Below are 19,258 nucleotides of genomic sequence, written 5' to 3' on the forward strand. Positions count from 1 at the left end.
TCTGTGTGGTCCTGTTTGTCTAAAGCAAGACAGGCTCAGAAGATGTTAATTTAGATATACTTCTGCTAGCAACAGGTGACAAGAGAAATTAAATACTTAAGAATACTTAGACTTGCAAAACAGCACCAGGGTCAAGGTACTTTCTAACAGCTCAACAGGAACTCCTTTAATAATACCTTACAGACTTCCCTGGCTGCCTGGCCTATTTACAGACCTTGTCCTTACCCCTAATCCATTTCAGAAGTGTTTCCATTTTGATTCAGGGATTGCCCAGCAGGACGTTTGTCTTAGCACACAGGGACAGCTGTGTTGACAGTATCTACTGCCTCAGGGCGTTATAGGCTCTCTGTAATCAGATGAGACCTGTACATGCTTCAGTGCCTTAGCAGTGAACTGAAACAACCTTTGTCTGTTTGGGAGGATGAAGGAAGTGACCATGTTTAGAAGTTTGGCAGTCATTTGGTGAGATCCTCTAAAGGATATATAAACTGCAAAACCAAATGGAGGTCTAGGAGTCTGTTTTACTGTAGCAGTTCATCAGGCAGCATGAAAAAAGGATGGTCTGGTGTCGGAGAAATACATACAAGAAAAGCAGATGATTTGAAGTTAACTTGTAAATATATGTTGAGTAATTTTTATATAATATCTATCCCCTAGATCCCTATCCAGTGTTATGGTTTTACAGCTGTACATATTTATTTTCTGAAATGTTTCTTTTTTCCTTCGTGGTGTGTGACAGAGGTAAATATGCAATTTTTTCTATTTGAGAAATCCTAGGAGTAACTGGTAACAATAAAAGTTAGACAGAAATGGGATTTTTAAACTGCTGGCACACCATTTAAAATGCAGTTCGCATAGCAATGGCAATGACCAAATCCCTGCTGAATACTAGCCAAGAGTATCCATCGGTGTGTTTTATTCATGCAGTGTGACAGTGCAGTTACTCAAGTCTGTATTGATTTTATTTATTTCATTTTAGAAAACATCTCCATGGAGCATTCAGTGTAATTATTTTAAGGATAAGGAGCAGCATTTAGGACTGACAACCACACATACAAATACAAATCTTGCAAAACATTCAGTCATACTGCTTCTCTAGGAGAACAAGCCAGACTTAAACAGAAGCAGATCCTGCTGTCAAGGTTCTTGCTGAAAATGCACTTCCTCCAGCTCTCTTATGATTACATCAGGGGACCATTTGTTTTAGTGTCTCAGATGATCTCCACAGCTACATATTATTGTACAGAGAGAGAGAAAGACAGGCTTTAAGGTAAATGGGTTTTAAAACACTTGATAGGTAAAACATGCACTTTACATTGTATCTTGTAACTAACAGATGATCAGTAGAGAGCCCAGATTATTGACACAGTGTAAATGGTTGTTTATAAACTGACTGCTTCTTGTGAGCCATAGGGAGTGCGCAGCTAATAAATACGTACAGATCCATGGTACATAGTAAATGGCTGTAAATTACTTGGTTGTCACAGGTATCTACACAGTCAGAATTGTTTGAATGCTTAGGCAGGCCAAAGCTTGTGAACGTGAGACATGCAAGTTTGAGAAGGTCCATTTAGTGAAGGAACCTACATTAATTAGCTCCACCGCTTGTTGCAATTGTTTCCTTCTACTTATGATGATTAAGTCACACTGATCTGGTGAACCTGGGTCAACCACAATGTTACCAAGACAACTAAGTAAACTAGACACTGCCCTTGAGTATTGCCTGCCACAACCCAGAGTGTTGCCAGCATTTGAACATGGCAGCATGAAATGGCTCACAGTTCCCTATCCAGATTTCCATCTTTGGAAAGGTGATGTGGTGGAACAGAACCTTAGTTTCTTGTACAAACAGACTCTTGATATAGCTGAAGTGTTCAGGTCTCCTCACCAGCAACAACCAAGATGGATGAGATACTCAAAACTGGACAGGATGGGACCACACAAAGATTCCAAACAGCACAGTATGTGCTTGGCCATAATCTCTCTAACATGCCAGAAAAAGAAAGCACTGTTAAGAAGCTACAGGCTCTACATACTTCTTTAATCAGTTTCAGGAAGATGTTAGGGCTTCAGGTAGGTAAAAGAAGGATGGTGGGCCTTGTGAAAAAATCATTGACACATTCCACCCCATAACAGTGTCCCATTGAAGCATCTCTCTGTAACAGTCCCAGTTCCTGCCTGCTAAGCATTTGCTTATTACATGCTGTTAGACTGGAAGGGGTGAGTGAAGGAGAGCCCTAGCTGCTATTAAAAAGGAAAGGGAAAAAAAGTCGAATCATATAAATCCCTGTAGTTCATTTCCTCTTAGAAGATCTGTGCTCTGTAATTATATTGCCAAAGAAGCCTTTCTTCTTTTGAGTTCACGTGAAAGCTGAATGGTTTTATTCCCCTTGGCCTTAGTTCAATCAGTATACATGAAATCACAAAATCTTTCTGTTCCAGTGTAAACTTGAATTAGAAATTGGTGGGTGCGGTACTTGAGATTAGAGCAAACTATTAAAAATAATAAAATCCTTAAAGGGACAGTTGCTAGGTCAGGAGTACATTTAACGTAACCCCACCACCAAATAGGAATTTTGTTTAGGAGAACCCAACCCACCAACAAAGAGTGCCAGCAATCCAGAATTCCCAACATACAACAATTATGAATAGAACAAGATACTCTCTTAGGAGGTAAGTAATGCTGACAAATTGTTAAAAAAATAGATAGGTATTTTCATTATAATGAGTAAAACAGTGTAAAATAATATGTCAAAGTAGTGGGATGGGATTTACTCGTTTGCTCATGGAGTTTTACTGTTGCTTTTGGTGAAGATACTGAAGCCAATTTTGAGCACTTTAGATCATTTGTTCTGTAGGAAACAGCTGTTTTGATGATGCAACACCAACTTTTTAAAAAGCAGAAAACAAAACTTGATGAAGCAAATAGGAAGTGTATGTTTTCATTTGTCACATATTCACCTTTTTTCCTAATGTACACTAGATTTTGCAAATGTGGATGGTGTTTTATGACGCGTAATCTCAGTTTTATTGCACAAGAGATCAGGAACAAGGGAAATGAATGCTTTGCTGGACATCATTGAGAATCCTGTAGCTTCTTCAATCCATTTTGGTTAAAAGGAAAAAAATATTTTTACTGCAGTGCAGGAAACAAATACTTTTTTAGAAACTGAAATGGAATTTGGGATGAATATTTTGTTATCTGATCCTTCGGTACCAACTGAAGCATTAAATGGAAACAGTTTGATTACAGTTCCATGCCAAGTCATGTCCCTTCTTCTAACAAGTCAGGTATTAACTATCTCATTGTACCTGCATACTCCTTATACAGTAATTTCAATACTTACTCACTTCGGTGTTGCAGTCTATTTCTCTGCAAGTAGTATTTGCATTGAAATAATTAAATTCATTACATAGCCTTCCCTCTATGCACATACGTTCTACATGCTTTATAGTTTTTGTGACTGTAAGCTTAACAAATCTTATCTGAGTTATGTGCCATTTTGTCTTCTTTAATAGTTAATATTTAACTGAATTTCATTAAGGGTATAAGTGTTCAGTCTGTTTTCAGATGAAGGATGAATGTTTTCCTGTAAATCAGTTTTTAAATCTTCTGAGCACTGAAAAGTCTGGCAAACAGTGCTTGAAAGAAGCAACATTTGTGCTTATTTTGGGGTACAAGATGGCAGAGGATAAAAGGGGGCAATTTACAATTTAAGTTGGATGTATTCTTCATTAAGTTTTACTTCATGTCATTACATAGCATCAACAAGATTTAAACGCTTAGTTTTGGAAGGAAGGGTCACATCTGTAATAAATTATGGTCTCTCTTATTTAAACAGTAGCATTGTTATAAATATTTTCTTCCTGTATTTCTGTTTCATAAGCCAAATGCTCAGCATTTCTCTTATTCTCATAAGTAGCCACACGATGGGATGCCAAGGCTGGTTTATCATTTGCCTTGGAAAAGATGTTGTATAATACTGCGAGATAACGTTGGCAGGCAGAGATTTGATCAGTGGGGAAGAGAGGGAGGGGGGTTGCAGAATTTGTGCTAATAGATTGAAGATTGAATGGGAGTACTACACGGAGAGCTCATACATGGGTGTCAGAGAATTCAGCCAGTCTTGCCAGTAAGGGGCAGAGAACAGTTTATTGCAGTGATCCTATTTCTGCAAAAATGAGACTGAGTCACTGATTTCATTCAAACTTTTGCAGTGCTTAGATTTTTAGCCAGACTCAACAAATTTCCTTTCAGTGTTTTTTATGAGGATGTAGGTATAACTGTGGATGAAGCTATCAAAGGGAGTTCTGATATCAAGGCATACCTGCTTTTCAGTGCTGTATCTTCAGGGCCCAATCTTGTTACAATTAACCTGTCATCATAGCAAAGAAAATAAATCCACACGGCCTCTTACTGGGAATAGCAAGGTTTTACTGGAGAATGCAGTGGTTTAGGGCAAGCCATGAGTTTATATAGACTACTCCTAAGTAACAAAGTATATAAGGAAAAGTGGCCAAGAATATTGATAGAAACAGTCATCCAGGGCTGTGTCATACCAACGTAGTCCAGAGCATGGTTAGGTGATGCAGAGGTCAACACTTTGGCCATCGACAGGTTTTGAGGGATACTTTTAAGCAGCTCCTATGATGTTGGTGTAATGGTGCATAATTTTCAACTGTTAATGTGTTTTCTGTTCAGTCCAAGTACCCAGGAATATATGAGGCTCTGCAGAGCACCTATAAGAGGCCTATTGAAAAATTGATTGTTATTTGCCCCAGGCAATAAAACGTATTCCTGGAGTGAGTATGGGTGATGCAGCGCTGGGCTGCGGCCGTGCTGTGAGCTGGGAGCTCACATGGTCCATTCCAGGCTCTGCCCCTGACTCAGCTTTGTTGCCTCAGGCTCTCTAGGGAGAGTTACCTGAGCACTTAATTCTGTCATCATAAAATGCGGGGGTTATTACTTGCTTACTTCCCCATACCAGCCTCACAGGGAGGTTAGTTAATGAGCATCTGTTAATGTGTAGAAATAAACTCTGTAAAAGTGCTGAAGTAGTAGTAGTCCTGCTCAAACAGTGATGGCACGGCTGCAGGTTGGTAGTCTGCAGCTTTCTTACTGGATTGTGCTGTTAAGATTGAATAACCATTTTAAGAAAGCATGTGTAGAGCACAGCTTCCCTCCCTCCAAGGTACTCCTGTGCCGCTGGTACTTGTGAGGTGCTCCAGAGCCCAGGGCTGGGACACTGCCCAGCACAGTTCTGTGTGACGGAGGAGTTTTGTGCACCCCCATGTAACCCAGGTACATGTAATTCACAGCACACAGCTCTTGGTAAGGGTGTTATGTTCCCAGCTCCAGTTCATTATCCTCACTCATCTGCCGCTCACTAAGAAAAAAAGATACTGTTCCCTTCTTTAAAGCTTATTGATTTCCTTACCCCCCACCTCGCTGAGTGCCTTAATCCCTCTCGGTTTCCTGCAGTGGTGTCGGCAGGGCAAAGCACCACTCACGCTGCGCAGAGTGGCCTTTCTCCTGGGCCATTGCAGGCGGCTGCTGGAGCATGAAGCCCCTGCTCGCAAGAGTTAATCGTTTCCAGCCTTTAGCAATCTTGGCCTGGTCCTAGAAATGGGGCTGGAAGCTGGCGGCTGCCAGGAGCCTCCCTCTCGCCTGTCATGTGAGCAGTGTAAACAGGCCGGCAGCGCTGCCGGGCGAGTGGGAGGCTCACTAGTGGGCCAAAGTTCAGTGGGTGCATCACGGCCGCAGAGCGCCGGCCAAGCAGGCAGCGGCAGGGTTACTGCCGATCACCCCAGCTGTTGCTATAGCAAAACCATTGCATAACGTTCGCATTAAATCAGAGCGTGGAGGAGAGGAAGGCTAAACGATAAAGGTCGTTGCGTTTTGTTCATCGTAGCTGAGTCCCGCGTAGCTGTTGCAAATGGAGTTTCAAGTACAGTTCCTGGCTGGGCTGCCCTGGAAGCCGGTGTGGGTTTTCACCGGCTGCAGAGAGAAAGCAGAGCCTGGCCTAGAGCTTGCTCATGTAATCATGTAATTGGGGCATTCACATGAATGGGGCTGGCAAGACAGTGCCTGCAAGAGGATTGTTTGCATGAGTAGAAACTTTGCATGTCAGTAAAATTTGTGGGATCAAGCTCACAATTAAGATAGGTGTTTAGAGAGCCCAGGGCATCAGAACTCAGTGTTACAGAGGGTGGGTACACCATGACTTCAAGAAGTAATGCCCCTATATCATTGCATAGGTCAAACGGATTGCAGGAGATGTTTGTGGGAGGCTGAGGAGTCAGGAAACCTCCTTCTGGATTGAACTGTTACGGGGAAGCTGGAATGTTGTGACATGGGAAGCTGCATTTGGAATCAGGCCATCATCCTCTTGAGATCTGCTGAAGTTGCATCTGCATTTACATAAGTTTTGGCATGAGAAATAAATGTCCAAGAAGTGACTATTTTGTGCTTTCTCTTCCTAGATGATTAATTAAAATGGCTGAAGGAATGATCCAGCCACAAGCTTTCTCCTGAGGTTTCTGACTGCAGTTTATTTGTTACGTGGAGTCGACCAAGGTCTATGTCTTTGGCAGAAGCGACTATGCTTTTGGCTCCCCTTCTCTTTGAAGGTCTGGCCCATGCCATGAAGTCAGTGTCAAAGTTCTGTATGACTTACCTGGGCCAGTATCAGAACTGCAGGTTTTGCCTATACAGTATGGTGTATTTATTGTTCCAAGAGTAAACAGATTTGATATTAAGGTTGTGATAAAGTGGCACTAGGTTTATTTGGCATATACAGGTTGTAGTATTTCAGTCATTTACCTCTGAAGGATTTTGTCAGCTGCTGTGAGAGACTTTCTGTTTCTTCCCCTTGGGTTTGTACCCTTTGCACTGTGGAGTCCTGGGCATAATATCATACATGTTGGGAACTTCATGTGTCAGTACTGTAGTGAAAACCTAGCTAGGAGGAACACACAGCATTCCTCTTCCACCTGTCTGCTTCCTGCTCTTCTGCCAGGAGAGTGAGACCTCCTACCCAGCAGTTTGAAACTGGAAGTCTGTCCTCCTTGAACTAGTGGTGCCAGGAGTCGTGTTAGTTGGACATGGCTTCTTGGCTGATGTACCCTGTCCCAAGCTCTACCCTGCTGCACGGTTCTTTTTTTCAAAGCAATTTACAAAACAAAATAAATGAGTAAGGGAGGAGTGAAGTCCTGTGGTCTGCTCCTCAGAGTCCTGGTTTTGCTGGTGATTTGTATTTCAGTTTTAAAACAGAAGTTTTGATTGTGGGATTGCTGGGCTTTTTGTTCTCACTCAGGACAACTTAGACTGTCAGACCCCAGATGAATTCCTAAGCACTGTGGCAAGGCCAATAATAACAATGAGAAGCAAGCACTGCTGTGAGCTATTCTGGGAACTGCCCGATCATTTCATATAGGTCTAATGATGCTCATTCCTTATAGTACAGATGGTGCTTTTGAAGAAATGTGGTCTGTGTTCTTCCCCTATTATTGTCAGAGTGGCCAGAGACAACCTGAAGTGGTAAGTAATTGAGCCCAAGGAGCTATGTGTTAGTAGAGGTGAGTTCACCTTTTTTGGTTTCAGGTCAGTTTATCCTCCCTCTGGGAGCTGACATAGACAAGAGCAGATTGTTCCAAGAATGTGGAGCAAAATTCCCAAAGGCCACCAGCTGCTATAGTCCGTGTGTGCTGTCCAAGCTTTCCACTGAGCATTTCTATCAAACATCTTCTCGGCCTTAGGAAGGTGTTGAACTGAAGTGCTGCTACATATATACCTTTGCCCAGCAATTGTGCTCTAAGATCCCAGACAGTGGCGTCGTTGAAGATGTTTCTCTTATTAGAGGTCTACAGATGAGATTGCCAGATGTTTCTAATAGATCTGTTATTTGTCAGTCATTTGGGACAAATACCAGAAATGCACTTTGCCAACAGATACTCAGAAAAAGATTGGTGAATTCTTGTTTTCCTGAACTAGGTAGGGCCTTTAATGGTCTACTTCCCTGCATACCGCTCCAAGATGTGAGTGGAATTGACTTTATTTCACACTGCACTATTGTCTGCTGCCCAAACCACATTTCAGTGGGCCAGAGGAGGAACTGCTGACTCATAATTCAGCATGGCAGCCCTGAATCTCATGAGGCTACTAAGTCTGGCCTCTGACTGATGTTTTCAGTGAACTCTCTTAATGGCCCCCAACAGATCACACAGAAGTCCAGCTTCTATAAAATGAAAGGGAGGCTTCTTGCCCAGCACTTGGCAAGTCACTACTGGCAGTTTGTAGTGCTGGAAACTGCTGCTTGTGCTAGAAACAGGCTAAATGGTGACTGGCTGAAAATGTGTCACTGGTGTGGGATCTGTGGGCCCCACTCAGTCAGCGGGCACATGGTATATTCTGCTCACATAATAGCTGTCAGGGACAAAGGGCTGTAACTGGCCTTGGCTTGGCATGTGGTGTGTATACAAAATGAATGCAACTCAAACATGAATGAAAGTTGGGAATAAAAAGTAGCATAAAACACAGCACCCAACTTGAGGATGGAAGGTAGGTGGGGGAACCACTTTATGTTTTAAAGAATTCTCTTTAGGGCCTGGAACTTAATTGTTGTTTTACTACCAGTGTCACCAGGGATCCAGATACACTCCATGACACTGTGTGGTTCTTGCAAACAACCTGTTGCAGATTTCCGCTTAAACTGAAGCTAGGGCTTTGCAGCATAGGTTGGAGTAAATGAACCAGAGGCCCCTCCTTCCTCTGGCAGCTGAATTCCGAGCTGTGCATGACAGCAAGGTATTTGGTGCTCATTGCCTTGTGTGATGGATCAATCAGTGATGACGACTACACAGGTTCCGATGTGTTCTTCACATTAGTTCCTGAGCATGTTCCAGCAGCACAGTAATGACATGAGTGTCACACATGGAGTGTGACACTTGCGTGTGAGACTCCCAGGTCTTGTTTCTCCTCTTGCAGGTCATATGTTTGCAGCACAGTGTTGGGGCAGTGCTGCGTACTAAGAGCACATCAGCCACAGATGCAATTTGCTGTGTGAGACCAAGGATTGAACAAGGAGTTGTAGACAGATGCTGGAAATACTGTTCTCCACCAGTATGACCCTACTAGAAATCATGTTCCTTAGCTGCAGTATTACATGGTGATACCTTGCCACTACGTGACCAAAGCAAGGTGCCCAGTAGGCAACACACCCAAACCCCTGTCATGTGGTTTGGCAAAGAGGGTCTCCATTGTTAGGGTAACATTTGGCCCAGATGCGTCAGCTTTTTTATGTGCTCTGGAGAGTTTGGGAAATTTTAAACTTTAAATATTGCTGTGTTTCTGCTAGAAAGGACATGTTCCAAGGACTATTCCTGGCATTTGCAGCTGAAAGCAAAGCAGTTTGTGATGACACTTCATTTGGGAGTCCATGCACTGTTTGGCACCAGCCCCTAAGGAAGTCCTAACTACTTGAGAAGATATTATCCTCGTTGCAGAGTTCCTCTGCACCATATGGGCAGAACTGTTCTCCGTATGCATCATTTTAGAGCTTTATGCAGTCTTTCATATATTTTGCACCAGACCTTCAAGTCAGGACTAGGATGTTGAACTCGATTCAATAATCCGTGGGAAGACAATGCAAGGAGTAAAGTACAGTTTTGTGGGGTTCCCAATACCCAGGATTGCCAAGACATGTTTTTAAGACTTCAATCTAGAAATCAAAGAAAAGACATAACACTTTCCTTAGAAGGATCTCAAACTTCTTTACATAGGTGTGAACATATAATTATTTCCATTTTGCAGGCGTGAAGAGCGGAAGATGGGAAAGCTGTGACTAGATCAGTGATCAATTCAGAATTAGTTGAGCTGAATTTTGTTTCCTATCTTACATGGCAGGGCCTGATGCCCTCTCCAAACTAGTTTTTAAAAGTTACTTTTTAAAACTGGCTTTAGCCACTGTAGTTTCTATGCATTTCTGTTCTTGAAAGGTACCATCAATTGTTTTTGTTTAAAGACATTGAATATGAACTTGTTCCTACAGAGCTTTGTGCTGTAATTTATCAACAAGGCACTGAGGCACAGACGTCAAATGAATACCAGATTTCAAATTATGATAAGCAATTGTGTCATCTCTGTGAATAGACATCAATGTCTGCTGAGAAATCATCAATAATTCATTAAAAAAATAAATGAGTACAGGGACATTTGGATAGGTCTTTGCAAACAACCGGTCCTGTGTTCTGTAATAATTCCTTTGAATTTAAACTCAAAGGATGCTTATTTCTCAAACAGAAACACATGATCATGCCCAACTCAAAAAGTTTGTTGCCTAGAGATCTAATTTCATTTACCTTTGGGGAGTTATGGAGGTACTTGGAATATTATCTGTCAGAGGTGCACTGTGTTTTTACATAGCTCAGTGGAGAAGCATGCACAGCTTGCCTGGACTTCTGAGCAAGCTGAACGGAGTGCTGTCTTTGTGTTCTTTCCCTTTACGCATGACTTCTGCCTGGTTTGGCCCCATTGGTGATGTCAGCACTTACCTGGCATCTAAACTGATTTAATTTGCCTTTGAAATTTGTATAAAGTAAGTCCAAACTTATACGTTATACAAACGTTAAGGATGGGGGAAAAGGATTATGTCCCATTCTGCTTTTTTTCTTTTGTGAAATATTTGAAGTGTATTTTAGTTTTAATATTCCGGTCATTGACACTTCCTTTACCCTCTACCTACAACAAAACCTAAGATTCATATTTGCAATCTGAAAATACAAATCTCAGAATAATTTGGGCTTCTTTACTATGAGGAGAAAGATGAAGCTGCTGGTGTAAAAATTTCAGCTTGAGCTTCTCTGTTGTAGATGGCTTTTCATTTGACAGCTAGCATCCTGGTTTAGTTCATTTCTCTCCTAAATTGTAGACTGTTACATTCCAGTAAGCACACAGCATCTGTTCTCTGTATAACATGATGTTGCAAGATGCTGATCGTTTGTCTAAGTCGACTTTTTTCAATTGAATCAGAGATGTACATGCAGCCTAGCAGCAGTATTTCCCTCCTGTCTGTAACTGGCCATTATAGGAAGAGATAAATAGTTATAAATAGTTATTAATGTAAGGATTTAGAGGCTCTGCTTCAAGATCTAGGGCTAGCCTGTCTTAACTTATCTTAGTGTAATCTCAAAAATAAAAATTATCTACTTCACTTTAGAGAGCATGAAATAATTTCTGTTTACACAGTTTTTTCAATTACTTTGATGCTATGATATAAAGGTCACTGATTGCCTCTAGTCATCACATGGCTTTTTCACTAATTGTGCACTCACGTCATTTTGTTCTGTGGAATCTTTTGCTTTTTGATCCAGTTTCAATTGCCCAGATGTTAATTTCATACAGTTAACTTTATACAAAGGGCATCCTTTGTTCCAACAAACACATTGCGGTCATTGTTCTCAGCTGAGAACCTAGTGCACAGCAGTTCACCTGTTTCCTATGTGATCCTCCATCAATCTACTGACCTTTGTGCTGATTTAATGTAAAATCATTCATTGGAGAGAGAAGGGACAAGGAGGAGAAATTATGCAAAAATGTTTCCTGGTCCCTAGCCTTGGATTGATTAAGGTCATGCTGTAGGATAAACAGGCAATAAGAAATGGGAAAGCTCTTTCATTTTGACCCTTTTGGTGTGTAGTGGAATGGAAAATCACATTAGTACCTTGAAAGTTTTGCCGTGGTGTCTCAGAATGCATTATTGGAGACTTAAACATCATCTAGAAGGAACCCTAGTGCCACTCCACTCCCTTCCCTGTTGCCACCTATAAAGACTTCACGTCAAGGCAGAGAGGGTGCTTGCCAGCCCCTGTCAGAGTAACTGTCACATAACGAGAGGCACTGCTTCATAATGCACCCAGGGGCCTGGGGACGGCCCGATTCAACAGATTGCAGGAGGGACAGATCTCAAGGTTATTCTAACTGCAAGCGTCCCGTATAGGTCAGCCCATTTGCTGTTTGTTAAACCACATGGACATCGCATAGACTAACTGTTTAGTTTAACTTAACCTTTAGAGCAGTCATGAGAGCTTAGTTCATGAGCAGAATAAATTCCGTGGAAGGCTTTGAAAGAAGATTGTACGTATAAATGCACTGGCTGTTGCTAAAGATCTGTGGAAGATGAGCAGTGGAAAATTGGACAGGGATTGAGCAGTGTATCGTGTAAGAAGGGTGTAACTTGGCAATATGTATCTGTGAAGGTTTTTAAATCTCTGTCTTGGCCAAAAGAGACCTTCCAAATGACAGGAGTCTAGCCATCTTGAGCCCAAACGTTCCTAGAAAGATGACCCTACAAAATTGTCCAGGCTACTGGCAGGGATAGCATTACTGGCAACATGCACAGTGCTTTAATGGCCAAGGCTGAGGCAAAAGAGGAGCTATGCCCCACAGCCCACAGCAGGCAAGAGGAGGAGGCCTGGAGAGGGGCTGGCATCAAGCAGTGATTTTTAACATTTCTTTCATTCAGCCAGCTGTAGGACTGCTGGGCAAGATCTACACAAGGTTGAGTTTTGGTTTAATATGCTGATGTGATTTGCTGTGGTGCCCTTGTAGCTCTCTGGGGCCTGGGCCAGGATATCCAGTACATCCACCATAATTCTTCCTAAGCAAACTTTGGGAAGAGGAGCAGCAGGTGCCAGTGTCTGTCTGCTCGGCTTGGCAAGGAGCAAAGCAGAGGTGAGAAGGAGAAAACCAGAGGTCCTGTCTGGTCCTCACTACCAACAGCAGATGGATAAGTAGAAAGATACAGGTTTTGTGTTCAGAATGCAGTGTTTCCCATGACTGGTCCTGCTGAAATCAGTGAGCCGATACAGACATTACTCCATACTGCAGCAACTGCAGCACCGTAATTCTCCATTTCTCTCTCTTCAGTCTATAGATCCCTTGGCACAGCTGTAAATTCCCTGTACAGTGCACAGCATGGCTTTCACTGAAAATAGCTGAGAAAACAACACTTCTGGAGCCTTATTCCACTAAAAATATTTTTTTTGCTTCTACCTCCCTGTTTTTCTCTGGTCAACAAGGGCTGCATCCAAGCAGCCACCTGCATTCAGTATCATGTGGAATGATAAACATAATCATAAACATCACTCCCAGACCGTAATACTTTGGCGGAAATGAGGCCAAGTGACCAAACCCCTCAAGCCTTCCCACCAGCACCCTCCAGCAGCATGTCCTGGGAGGACTCCTGTGCAGGATTTATATCCTGATCTGTTGCAGTGACTGACAGCAGCAACGAGGAGCTCTCTGGGGCAGAGGACAACGGCGTCTCCAGGGACAAGCTCCAGTCTGCTCCAGGGAATGTGCTAATTTTCACTCCTTTATAGTCCTTTATCTCAGCCCTTCGACCTTGAGCTCAGAGGCATTATCAGCCTTAGCCAGAAAGGCAGTGTGGAGTTAACTATTTAAATGCTGAATGTTTCTGAGCCCTGAAGGTAAAAACACAGTGAGTGCAACTTATTTCAACAGTGCAGGAAGTCAGTGGACTTTCGAGGTTTGTTGAGGACTGATTTATGATATTAGGAAAAATATTTTCTACTGAATAGATGATTTTGTGAACTACAGCAGTTTTCAAAGTTTGTATGCCCCTACAAAGTTCCTAGGGCAGGTAGAGACCTCCTGTGAGAATGTATGTTGTGTGCATTGCTATAGGCTCTATATGAACTTGGTTTTCGTAGTCACTTTTTCATTATCACCTGGACCCAACTATTGATATTCAGAGCACAGGCAGAAAGTTATTGATCTCATGCTTTCTGTGGAGTCTCTACTATCATGGTAACACCTCAATTTTTGACTTTAAAAAGTATTATACAAACTCTTACCAAAAAGAAAAAAAAAAAAAGGTAATTTCCTGAAGCTATCTGGATTAACATATTGCCCGCTACTGACTTCTCTGGGTGACTTTGGGCATGTCATTTAACCTGTGTGTCACTTTTTGTGTTTGCAGAATGAGCTATGAATACTTCAGTGGGCCATCGTGGCTATTAATGAGTTATGAATGTGTTTATGTACATGTGTGTCTTGTTTGGCAAGATCAGCTTCTCTCTCTTTGGTGCCTGACAAATATTATGCAAGAAAAATAATTCCTTTTCCTTACTGGGAGTGAGTGGTCTCTCCATGAGCAGCCATAAGTGGGTAGAAGCAGAATTTTTTGCAGAATATTACTGCCTAATCAGTTCAGTGTTCATGGAGTTAATTTGCTCATGCCTTCAGATTGTTTTGTTTCCAGGGATTCTAAACCGTTGCCTCCAGCTGTTCATTTCCATTGAACTAGGGTGATCTTTATCTGTCTAAACTAGTTAAAACCTGCTCCACTACCCTGCAGCCTTTTTGGAGACAGCCCAATAAAGCTGAGTGCAGTGGCTATGACACCAAAGCCTCCTGAACATCATAAATTCCAAGCCCTACTTTTTTTTCTGACCTCTCACTTAGAGCACCCCTCCTGTTTTAATGGGACTCTTCACTTCCTCCACAGCTCCATTTAACCCCTGTCCAAAAAGGGGAATGATATTTGCATTGTAAGTGGCCAGTGAAAAATCCCTTTTAGACTAATTTACTACTTCAGTATTATCAGATTAAGCCTTGACATAACCTCAAAGGTACCGTTTGAACAACTGAAGCACTGTTAGACTTGCACTTAGACTCTGCTCAGTGTGTGTGTTGCTTGGGAGGTTTCAGTTGAAGCACGTTTTTAAAATCTGCTCCATTTAAAGCTTGCTGTGATGTGGTGGGACTTGTACCTTCATGGTCAACAGGGCCACTTCCTCTTCAAACAGGAGTTGTGAAAGTTTTTGTCTTGAGCAGATGAGATGCAGGTTTGTTAAGTTGATGAGACAGCCACCAGATGTACGAAAGAATCTTTCCTATGATGAAATGTAAATGTCTTGTATACATCAGGCAAAGATGCTGTCTATACAAGAGGGAATTGCAAACAAATACCACAACAGGGACCGTAGCTAGAATGTGTACACTAATGTAGAAACGTCTTCCCTTGTTGCTGGGGTTTCTAATAGCACATTATTTTGGCCTGTGCTGAACAGGAGTGTGTAACACAACGGGTAAAATGCTAATGGTCAGTTTGAACTTTAGGCTCTTCCTTCTACTACTACTACTACTACTACCAGCAGTGGGAAAATTTGTGGCCAAAAGACCTCTCATGAAGACGCAGGCTGAGCTTTACCTCGGAATGTGCCAAGGAGACACTTTCCTGTTGTTTTGTTGCAGATGTTACCGGCCTTGCTGTCCGGGGAGACCCGAAAAGTGTTGGGCGGTAGCGCCCCTGCTCTCTGCAGCAAACAGCTGGATCAGTTCAGATCCAAACCCATGCTCTGTGTGAGAAGGCTGTGTAGTCACTTTTCTGCTAAACCAACTCACAGCAATTATCAGACTATCAGAGCAGGGAAAAGGTCTGAGAAAAAGACCAGTTTAACATGTCATTATTGGTCTTTAGCAGCTGTGTGTTATCCTGTTGTTACTAATAACCTTTTTAACTTTGCAAGCAATGTTTTCTTGGCATCATTCAAACATAATGACTGGGGGGTCAAATTCAGCTCTCAGCTGTGTAAATATGGAATCATTCTCTTGGCTGTCTGGTGTTATTTTGCATTTGGCTCATGGTCCCTGCACCTACAAGCCTGCAATCTAAAATACCCAGGCAGAGTATTCAGTCACAGTATGCTTTGCATACCAACTGGGTACGATATAAAATAAACAGATGAAGAACTACTGTCAGATCCATGCGATGTAATTATGGCTTTGTTGTCCTCTGGTTGAGGTTAATGGGTTATTCCTGTGTAAATGAGTACAGGAGTTTGCTTGTTACTTTTCATATGTAATTCAACAGTAGATTATGATTGGAAAGTCTTTCAGGAAAATGTTTTAAAATGGGTTTTAAATAAAGAGAGAAAGAAATTTGATTGAGGTGAATAGAGAACAAGAATCACTGAACAAAATAGATGTTGCTTAAAGTAAAGCAGTCAGAAAGCCTACCTTAATGGTAAGAAGAAAGGGAGACCTTGGCAAATCTGTGAGGAGGGTGTTGGAACTGCTGTTTCCCTTTCAACCCTCCAATATACAAGCTTGTAAGACTCTTAACTAAGGTTCAGTGGGTTTATATGGTAAATAAGTTTATCTTGATTTCATTCTCTGATAAGAGGATCTCTCCTTTCTAGCGTGGTCTTTATAAAGATCTCAGCAGTGAAGTGACTAATTGCACTTCTCCTTTTCAGGGATCTTCCGGATAATCCTGCTGTTGAATGGGACACACAGCTCCTCGCCGCCTTTGTGCTAAAGCATATAGAAGCCAATAACATCAACCTGGTAATGTGAAACTTTCTACAGCACAGGCAGTTTCCACATTACTTTTGAGCTAGTGTTCTAGGCTTTTTCTTTCCCTCTGAAAGCTTTCTTTAAAGTCTTTAAAGTTAGGATTTTGCTTCTGGAGCCTCTGTGAAATAGCCTGGGACAGGGAGAGAGTATACTTACTCATTTTGAAATATTTGCTTTATAATGTTTATCCATTTCTCTATCTAGATCTTCTGAAGCCTCTTTTGGGTTGTAGTGTCATCAACCTTCACTGAAGCAAAAGCTTCAAATTGGTTAAAAACTGCAAACTCTGTTGGAACTAGTAAGCCTCACTGTTGTAGATCTTGGGGTTCGTTAATTGTAGAAGACCCTCTGAATCAGCCCAGCTGAATTTCAGGTCTAAAATGATACCTGAAAGCAATTTTGTATTTTGTAGTTTAAGATTTTTTGTTATATTTGTACAGCTCCTATGTCTTGACAAGTAAAGACATGGTCATTCTGATCCTCTTTCAAATCCTGAAGACAACTGCTAAAAGTTCAGAACAAATAGAATTTCTCCACTGAAAAATATGGAAAAGGATGATGGTGTAGTTTGGATGCATGTTTGCTTCCCAGTGAGAAATGAACAGTGGAGGAATTTTCCTTTAGTAACTCCTCAAATGTTTTCTACAATTTAAAGCAACCAGTTTGCACCTGTTGCTAGGTTTCATTGTTGAAGAGAGCCTAAATCTGGGATTTAGGTTTACGTTTAGGCTTAGATTTGAAGTACATTGTCAGGCGTGTGTTAGAGAGCTAGTTTAGCAGGGTTATAGGTTGGGATTGAAGAATATTAAACCCAGGAGATTTCCTAGCACTGGTGTAGTTTGTGTGGTTTTTTCCCCACAGAACAGGAATAAGGGTGTAAGCATGGAAAAGGTGGTGTTATGTTCTTCTCTGTTGAACCTTGCTGTGATCAGGCATGTCACTGTCACACACTGACAAAATCACAAAACTCTTAAAGCCTTTCAGCAATTCAGAAGACAAGAAACCACATCTCCTGTAGCCTGAAAGCCCCATAGCACAAAAACCAGCATCCTGCATCCAATTTTGTATTGATTCTGCAGCTAATTTTCCATGAAATTCATTGCTGTGCACAGAGACAAATACAGTTTTCCTGGACTCCTTTTGTGCCTTTTGGCCCCATGCATAGATAGGTGTTAATCTAATCTGAAAGCTCCTAACCCAAGAGGATTTGTATTGCCTGTTTGTGACTCTCACTGGCACTGGGACAAGTGCACCAGAATCCCAGTAGAAATGCTGAAAACACTAGAACTCCTCTAGATGGATAGAAAGGGTTAGATCTTTGCCTCAGAGAAAATTAAACTCAAGCTGTTTGTGCTGGGGGAGGCAGGAGTCTGCCACTAACAGCATGAGCTGAAAAATAAAGTGTGGAGTTTTCAAAGCGAGAAACATGCTGCAGTTACTAGTACTCTCCCTGCTGTGCTGCGGGTGTTGGGTGTAGCTGCCGTAACAAGAAACACTGCGGCAGAGCCCACTGCGTTCCCCTCCACGCTGAGGACAGATTACTGGAGCAGAAGACATCAGCAGTACCAAAGGCAACTGAAGCAGCTTCTCAGGGATGGTGGTAATGAACTGCTCTGTAAACTTACATCGTTTGAAGCACCCTAAGTAATCGCACAGGTCTCAGATGTTTGCTATAATACCATTCATTTAGGAGCAGACCTAGTTTGCCAACAGCAGCAAGGAAGCACCTAATTACCTTCATTGAACATTCTGCATTTTAAAACTTGAGAAACTTTTAGAGCTTGCTATCTGTTAGCCACTCTTGGATCACCTTTGCTGTCCTAAGACAATGGCCTTGCCTTGAAAGGTAAACTGAGTCTATTTTTCAGTAAAGTTGAAATTGATAGAATTGGCTTAACATGGTAAAAGAGCCTTGTCAAAACATAAGCTAACAGAGTTTCAAACACAACAAGCTAAGTTAATGGAGTTAACATGATTGGAAGACATGTATTCTTTTTGCTAACCCAGTGGGAAAACTTTGCCCAGTTCTTCACACAGTCATAGCATAGACAATGGTATCTGTTATTTACAGAACATATGTGTCATCTGACAGTGGAGAAGCAGGCTGCAATTCCAACACATCTGAAAGGAAAGATTGCAAGGCAAGGAGTAACACCGTGTTTATGCGTAGTTTTGTTCCATTGCATAGTTATTAATTTCCTCAATTGCCTTGGAAGTCCATGAGTAACTCAATCTTTACAGGGACATATTTCATCCAAGCTTTACATTAAATAGTGCAGACAAAGAAATTAACAGTTGGTGTACTCAAAGCCAAAACTAATTTATAGACTTTGGAAATTATTTCCTGCCTGCTGGATTTATAAGCAAAAGCCAGTGTAGCTGGGAGAGGCAGCCAAAGCTAGTCTTGATCCAGGTTAGAAAGTATTTGGTGTGTGAAAAGAGAAGTTACATAGTAATGTGTGAACCCCAGTCCGGTTCTAGATTATGAAATCCTGTTCTTCAGGATCTCAGGTTTGGTGATAGCAGAGCTTGGATTAGGAGGTGACATTCAGACTGTGTTTGGGGCAGATGCAGTGCCAAGACCAGAATTCAGCAATGCCACATTCTTACAAGCTGCTTTCCACTATGGACTGATGGAAACAACATCCATACAACTGTTTGTGGAAGAGTCCCATTGTCTTGTGTCAGCTCCAGATCATCCTAGAAAGCCAGATCCTTCTACAAACGGCATTCGAATTGGAGCTTATATTTGAGAGGCTCCTAAAATTCAGGAGCAGGTGAGTGTGTGATGTTTATAGAGGATTTTAAATGCTTTTGCAGAACACCAGATATGGAGTGCAGCATGTGGAGGTTGCTAGAGGAGGCAACAGAGCTGGG

At 41.9% G+C, this 19,258-nt stretch overlaps 1 protein-coding gene across 2 annotated transcripts in view; it reads left to right on the forward strand.

Moving 5' to 3' along the window:
* The window catches only part of PIGL (phosphatidylinositol glycan anchor biosynthesis class L), a 61,884-nt gene that overhangs the window by 23,331 nt on the left and 19,295 nt on the right, over nt 1-19,258 (forward strand). For both annotated transcript variants that reach the window (XM_074845409.1, XM_074845411.1), the window contains exon 3: nt 16,282-16,372. In XM_074845409.1, coding sequence (XP_074701510.1) covers nt 16,282-16,372 — 91 coding nt within the window. The remainder of the gene's footprint in view (nt 1-16,281; nt 16,373-19,258) is intronic.

This window comes from Strix aluco, chromosome 19, assembly GCF_031877795.1.
Source record: "Strix aluco isolate bStrAlu1 chromosome 19, bStrAlu1.hap1, whole genome shotgun sequence".
NCBI classification, from domain to species: domain Eukaryota; kingdom Metazoa; phylum Chordata; class Aves; order Strigiformes; family Strigidae; genus Strix; species Strix aluco.